General features: G+C 37.2%; 1 protein-coding gene across 1 annotated transcript; it reads left to right on the plus strand.

Annotated features, from left to right (window-relative positions):
* lgals2a (lectin, galactoside-binding, soluble, 2a) lies at nucleotides 1-4,856 on the plus strand. Its single transcript, XM_007562898.2, has 4 exons — nucleotides 1-108; nucleotides 2,843-2,922; nucleotides 3,886-4,057; nucleotides 4,155-4,856. Exons 1-4 carry the CDS (start codon nucleotides 100-102, stop codon nucleotides 4,299-4,301), a joined length of 408 nt encoding a protein of 135 aa, XP_007562960.1. The 5' UTR covers nucleotides 1-99; the 3' UTR covers nucleotides 4,302-4,856.
* The last annotated feature ends 1,667 nt before the right edge of the window (nucleotides 4,857-6,523 follow it).

Genomic DNA, 6,523 nt, shown 5'->3' on the forward strand with positions numbered 1-6,523 from the left:
CATTGCATATAGTCTCCAGTCTGGGTGTAGACGCTGAGGCAAGACCCTGCAGTACTCACTCTTTTTCTCAGCTCCACTTGACTCTCTTTATTGGCAAATATGGGGAAAGTAAGTATATTTTTTAACAAAATTTCTGTCCTGCTTGTATAAACTGCATATTTTATGAATAGTAGGTGTAGTCTTAGGTCAAGTTTATGTGAAAATGGCAGCTGGTGTTACCTTTCTTTTTTTTTTTTGTCAACTCATGTAGCTGAGTGTTGCAGATTTGTGCTTTGACTACAGAGCCTTGCATGGAAAACGTCAGCTTAATTCACTCAGGCCTCTCTTTAAAAGCCTTTTATGGGCAAAGCAATCACAGCAGATGTGAGCAAAATGAAGACTTTGCAACTTAAGAACAATGTCTTAGGTACCAGATAAAAGTACAATGTTAATGTCCTCACCACATTTCTGTAATGGTGAGAAATAATAGCTCATCATACAATGTGATGATCAACTCGCCATTATGAAATGGTCTGAATACCATTCTAACCTCTTCCTAAACTCTGGGGTCATAAACCAAGCAGATAACAATGAAGGCCCCAGTCTTATCAAATATTGCGGTAAATGTGTTTACCGCCGTTTTGCGCCAGCATTGAACACATTTAAAAACAATTAATCAGGGAGGAGGAATATAAAATAAATCACTTTTAACAAATAAATCAATATGATTCCCATGTTTACTGCATATTGCAAACCAAATCTTATATTTTGTCACATTACAATATCCGAATGTCACTTCATTACAACTTATGCATTAAAGTTGTGTACAACTGTGTGGTGGAAGTAAAGGAAACATGTTTTTTTTGGGTTTTTTTTCATTTTTACAGAACATTTTGAAAAGTGTGACATGCATTAATATTCAGAACCATTCACTTCAAACTAATTCTCCAACTTTTGGGCTATCTCTCTTACTGCTTTGCACAGTTGAAAACTGAATTTTCAAAATTCCTCAGATCATAAAAAGAGCATTATGTGAACCTTTATCTTCAGGTCTTCCCAAATATTTTCAGTAGGGTTTGGACTAGACTCTAACAAAGTCATTCCAGTGATTTATTATGCTTTGATCCACTCAGTTACATTGATATGTGTGTTTTTTTTTTCTCCCTCCAGGAATATTAACCTCTGCCACAGTCTGTAATCTTTCCAGACTCAATCAGATTTTCTTCTAGGATTGCTCTATGTTTAGCACCATCCATCTTTCCGTCAACTCTGACAACATTCTCTGTCCCATCTGCTTAGTCTCAGAAATTTATGTCTTTTTTTGCCCTTTTTTTTTTGCCCCATGAGGAACAGATTTATAGAGTGCGTGGTTAAATAGTAGCCCTTGTGACAGATTCTCCCACATGAGCTATGGATCTGTGCAGCTCTTTCAGAGTTACCAAAGGCTTACTAGATGCTTCTTTGGTTGATGCTCTCTTTCACTTCCCTTTGCCTTACAATTTCATTTCACAGTAATGCCCTACATTTGTTGGTTCATCACTTTACACTTAGTGATTATAACATGACAAAATGTGAAAAGGTCAAGTGGTGTTAAAAATGTTGCAAAGTGCTGTATGTCTTGGACAGAACAAGTCAAAGGGGAGAGGTTATTCGATTCTCAGATAGAATGGGGGGAATGTTTCACTGATGTCGTCCACCCTGAATATGCCAGAGGTGTTAAGTCAGATTGCATTATATCATTGTGTAACCAAAAGACGCGGCGTAAAGAGTTAAGCACCGAGTGGACGGAGATCGCAGAGGCTTGAGGTCAGTCTGACATCTCACACAATTCAATACTCGGTGATAATTACTGCAGATACCTAGCAGATGACCTCTATGTTGAAAGAATGTCTGATCCATGTGATTCTGCTTCCTCTTGCCAAGCCATTTGACTTATAAATGAAGTTTTTTGTTGTTGTTGTTGCTGTTGTTGTTTTGTAAGACTCAAAATAATGACAACTCATCTCTGCATTTAAAACAGGGAACTCAAGGGACGAAGATCAAGATATGTTGGAAAATAGAGTATTTCACACTATTCTAATGTTTCTGTAGTTATTTTTAGGCAACCGTTTAGAGTCTTGTTGACTGTAACACTGAAACAATCAATTAAAGCTTCTGAAATCCACTTTTTTAACGTAGTCATTTAGAAGGAGGTGAATAAAAAAAATCATAAAATACGATATGATTCTTCAAATGTATATACAGATGATTAAACATAGGAAAATGATCATTTTCTCTACAAAAGAACAGAAGTTAAAATCCCCCCAAAAAACCGGTTGTATCTGTGCTGTTTGCTATAGCTACCAAAGATATGAACAGATGTATGGTGGTATACTATATTTAAAACAAATTTACTATGCGTATGATGTCACTTTTCCCTTATTTATGACACTGTAAATTTCACATGGCAGAATCTTAGGAAGAATTGCCCACACAAGATACATTTTCTTATTATAGCTCAGTCCAGTATTACTCTCTATATTGTACATCACTTATTTTTCCACTGGGCAGTAAGCATTCTATACTGCAAGGAGGAAAGTATTACTAAAACGAACAGCAGTCAGGCCGTTCAGCCTCTGGCCAACTTGGCACTATGCAAACATTTTTTTGGCAACTGTGAGAGAAGAGAGAGCTGGAATCTTTGCCGAATTGGTCGGTGGGAGTGTAACTGGAAACACATGTTGCTGCTGTTTAAACAGAGGAAAACGGTAGGGTGGGTTTGCCTTTGGGTGTCAGTAGGACTACATTTCTGCGTCAGCCATGTGTACTATGCAGTGTTTCTTTAGGTGATGTGTCACCGACCTTCTCCTCCAATTGTGCGCAGGGTATGATCATCAAGGACATGTCCTTCAAAGTCGGACAAACCCTGACTATCGTTGGAGTGGCAAAACCTGATGCTACAAAGTGAGTATTTAAAACACCTGCATGTGTCTCTGTTTCTGCGTCGGCTTTTCACATTAGCCTTATTAGGTTTTCAGCTCACACTAAAGATAGCTCTTATTGGATTTGCGCAAACATTCTTGTCATGGGATCTTAAAAAGGTTGCAGTGACGTGGTAACAGATGCAGCACTGAAGTCACAAGACTCATGAGACGTCTTCCTTCAAATTTAATGATTTTTTTTATTTTCTTTTTTCTGACGCATTGGAACAAAACAGACAGAGACATCGACACTACTTTCTGACAGCACTAAGAAAAGTAATCTGCTAAACAAACTGAATAACCCCTAACAAACATTATACAGAGTTAATGGCAGCGATAGCTCCGTCCATGTCTTCATCCAGGAAAGAGAAACAGCTAAAAGCGACAAAGATTAGAGCCGGGAGCAATAGTGCTGTCAGTGACTCCATCAAGGGAAAAAAAAAAATACAGTTAAGCACAAAACAGCTGAGAAAGGAGTACTTTCTGTTGAGTGCACAGAAAGTACACAGAACAAAGCAGCAGCAGTGACGGCTAAATAACAGAAGCAGTAAAACACAGCTAAACGTAACCTTTTGAGGGAAGAGCAAACTGAGACGGACCAAAGTTTACTGTCAGGAAAGAGGCACAGTTAAACACGAAGATAATACCCTCTGTGGAAAGAAAAGGGGAAATCCAAGTAAACGCCAGCAGATGTTGCCGTGAACTTGGCAACAACTGCACACCGTAAAGCAGCAGGATTAAAATAGCGCAGTGCAAATGCGGTTGATGCTTCCTTCAGTACAACTACAGTAATGGCTCAGGAAATAACTAAACTTTATAAAATCCCAAAATAAAAGCTTAATCTCAAAAGTAGACAGGGTGTTTTGACACATGTACAAAGCCTATAATAATAATAATGATGATAAAATATTACATCTCGTTGCTTTTTGTTTTTCTTCACCTGCAGCTTTGCGGTCAATATCGGCCCCGACGAGCAGGACATCACGATGCACATCAACCCTCGTTTCAACGCCCACGGAGACGAGAACGCAGTCGTCTGCAACTCCTATGAAGGAGGCAACTGGTGTGAGGAAGTCCGTGAGGGAGGATTTCCTTTCCAGCAAGGAGAAGAGTTCAAGGTATGTCCATGCTGTCAGAAACAATGTGTGTCACAGCATCTCTATTAGTCACGTTTCGGCGTCGATCTTCTGCTGTCTAACGCGTCCCTTCCTTTAGATCGTCATTGAATTCACTCCCGCTGAGTTCGTCGTGACCTTATCAGACGGCTCCACAATCCACTTTACCAACCGCATGGGCGCGGAGAAGTACTCGGTCATCAGCTTTGAAGGAGAGGCTCGCATCCGGAGCGTCGAAATCAAGTAAAACCTCGGCGTTCTGAAGAGCATCTGAACTGGCGGTCAGATACCACATGAACCGCTTGCTGTCAAGATCATCCAAACATTGGTTTCCAGATTTTGGTATTCAGCAAATTTGTGACCAGCTTTATGCTTGTTTAGACTAGATGCATTCACAAATAAAAAATAAAGGTGGATAGATAGCACCTGTGTAGAGTAAGAATCCTCGGATTTGCAGAGAAAAATATGCATATGGTGAGTTTTGTGACTGGAACAACTTTTGTTATGTATTTTATTTTTTTTTTTTCAAATTTAACAACTGACCAAAGACCTAAAAAACATTGTTATGTTTTATAGTGTTTTTAGGGTTTTAAGTTTGTCAAATTGTCCAAACATAATTACACACACATGCACACTTGTTTCTTGTCTATGAATCTACCTTTTTTCGTTGACATTCCACTGGAATTACTATGTTTACCTGTAACAACATCCGTTAAAAATGATCGACATAAATAAGCATTTCAGACATGTCAAAGGTATTTTTTTTTCTTTGCCCAATAAAATCTCAGTATTTGTGAAAAAATTGGTTGCTTCTTCTCAATGTATTTTGCAGACATTTTTACACTGTTTTCATGAGAGGTGACTAGTGTAGCCAAAAACTGTACTCCAGGTAGAGTAGAGCTACTTCAACATATGTTTACTCATGTAAAATTAAAAGCAGCCATTCAAGACATTACTTAAGTAAGATGAAAAAAAAAATGTGTGTAAAAAAAAAGAAAAAAAACAAAAAACTGCTCAAGTACTGTACAAGTTCTCATATACATCTGATTTAATATGTGAAATTATTGCCAGACAATTAATTTAAATGCTGAAATTGAAGAAAATAAATAAATAAATAAATAAATAAATAAATAAATAAATAAATAAATAAATAAACACAATGATTACAAAATAAAACAAAAATCTAGCATTCTAGCGTTTCTAAATATATATTTTTTCTGTAAAAAAACAACAACTGTATTTGCATGATAGAATAGTGTGAGGTATTTCCAGTGACAATGTATATGGTTCAAGGTATATAAAAATATTTTTTTATCAACAGTGACAGCTCATTGGCTGGTTTTCTTGAAGAACATCGATTTAATCTACTTAAATCTCTCAGCCCTCCTCAGCCTGCCTTCCCCATGCCCTGTATAACCTTTGACCGAGGTTGTACATTTTGCCATTTTGCCAAGTGAGTGGAAATTAACAAACCACAAAACTGCAAGGGGATGCTGCAAGGCTGTTTTCACGCAGGATGGAATGCAGTCAGAAGACACTGGAATGACACAGTAATGATGATGGCCTGTCAAATTAACAATGACAAATGTGCAATTGAGATGGGGACATTAAAAATTTCAAAATGTGCCTTGGATTATGAAATAATCATATGGAAATCCCTTTTTTGGCCCCCAAGCTATCTTTGTCTGATATTGAATTTTATTTGATTATTTTAATACAAATATATACAAAAATACAAATATTACTTTAGGGGCTGATGAAAAGCACTGTATGAAAAGGTCTATTACTTTATTTCCACTCTGTAGTTTCAAAACTAAGATGCTGTAATTACCCTTCTTATCCAGTAGGTGTCAGTATTGTTACATTATAAAATGAGAAACTGTAGTTTGATCACAACTTGTGCTGTTTCTTTGGCTTCTGAGATTAAACCTCTGGCATATTTCAGCCCCGCTGCAAAAGAATTAAGGTTTCAAAGCACTGCTATGTGCCATGCTCATAGAGCTATGTTAAATGTAGCTGATTATGGTGAAAAAGTAAGACACTTAAAACCCATTCCTCCTTTATATAGATGACAAACTTTCCAGAAATGCAATTTTACTCTAATATCCTTTCCACATTTCTCAGCTGCAGTTCACACAGAGATTATTGGATCCATCTTTTATGTGTGATGCCATTTCAGATCATGGGTTGACATGGCAACAGCTGCTAAAAACCCCCAACACATCACCATCATCAAGTAGCTTAATGGTCATTGGTGGGCTATTACACTGACCGCACTAATTGTTTCTGCTTTTCTGCATTCTTGCAGGGCATTCTTTATTAGCTAACTAATTTTTAATGTTAGGCAAAAAAATAAAATAAAATAAAAAATAAAAATATCAGTTACAATTTTAGTGTTTCTTTTATGGTTCCCTATTTCTGACTTTCAAAGAACAGTCAAATCACAGATATGAAAGGTTTGTTTCCTGA

Source organism: Poecilia formosa, unplaced genomic scaffold, assembly GCF_000485575.1.
Source record: "Poecilia formosa unplaced genomic scaffold, Poecilia_formosa-5.1.2 Scaffold142, whole genome shotgun sequence".
Taxonomy (NCBI): domain Eukaryota; kingdom Metazoa; phylum Chordata; class Actinopteri; order Cyprinodontiformes; family Poeciliidae; genus Poecilia; species Poecilia formosa.

What these genes read in the sequence shown, in the direction of transcription:
- lgals2a (XM_007562898.2), top strand. An exon ending in GCAAAACCTGATGCTACAAA is followed by an intron (nt 2,923 to 3,885) that starts GTGAGTATTTAA and finishes CTTCACCTGCAG; the next exon opens with CTTTGCGGTCAATATCGGCC. An exon ending in AGCAAGGAGAAGAGTTCAAG is followed by an intron (nt 4,058 to 4,154) that starts GTATGTCCATGC and finishes CCCTTCCTTTAG; the next exon opens with ATCGTCATTGAATTCACTCC.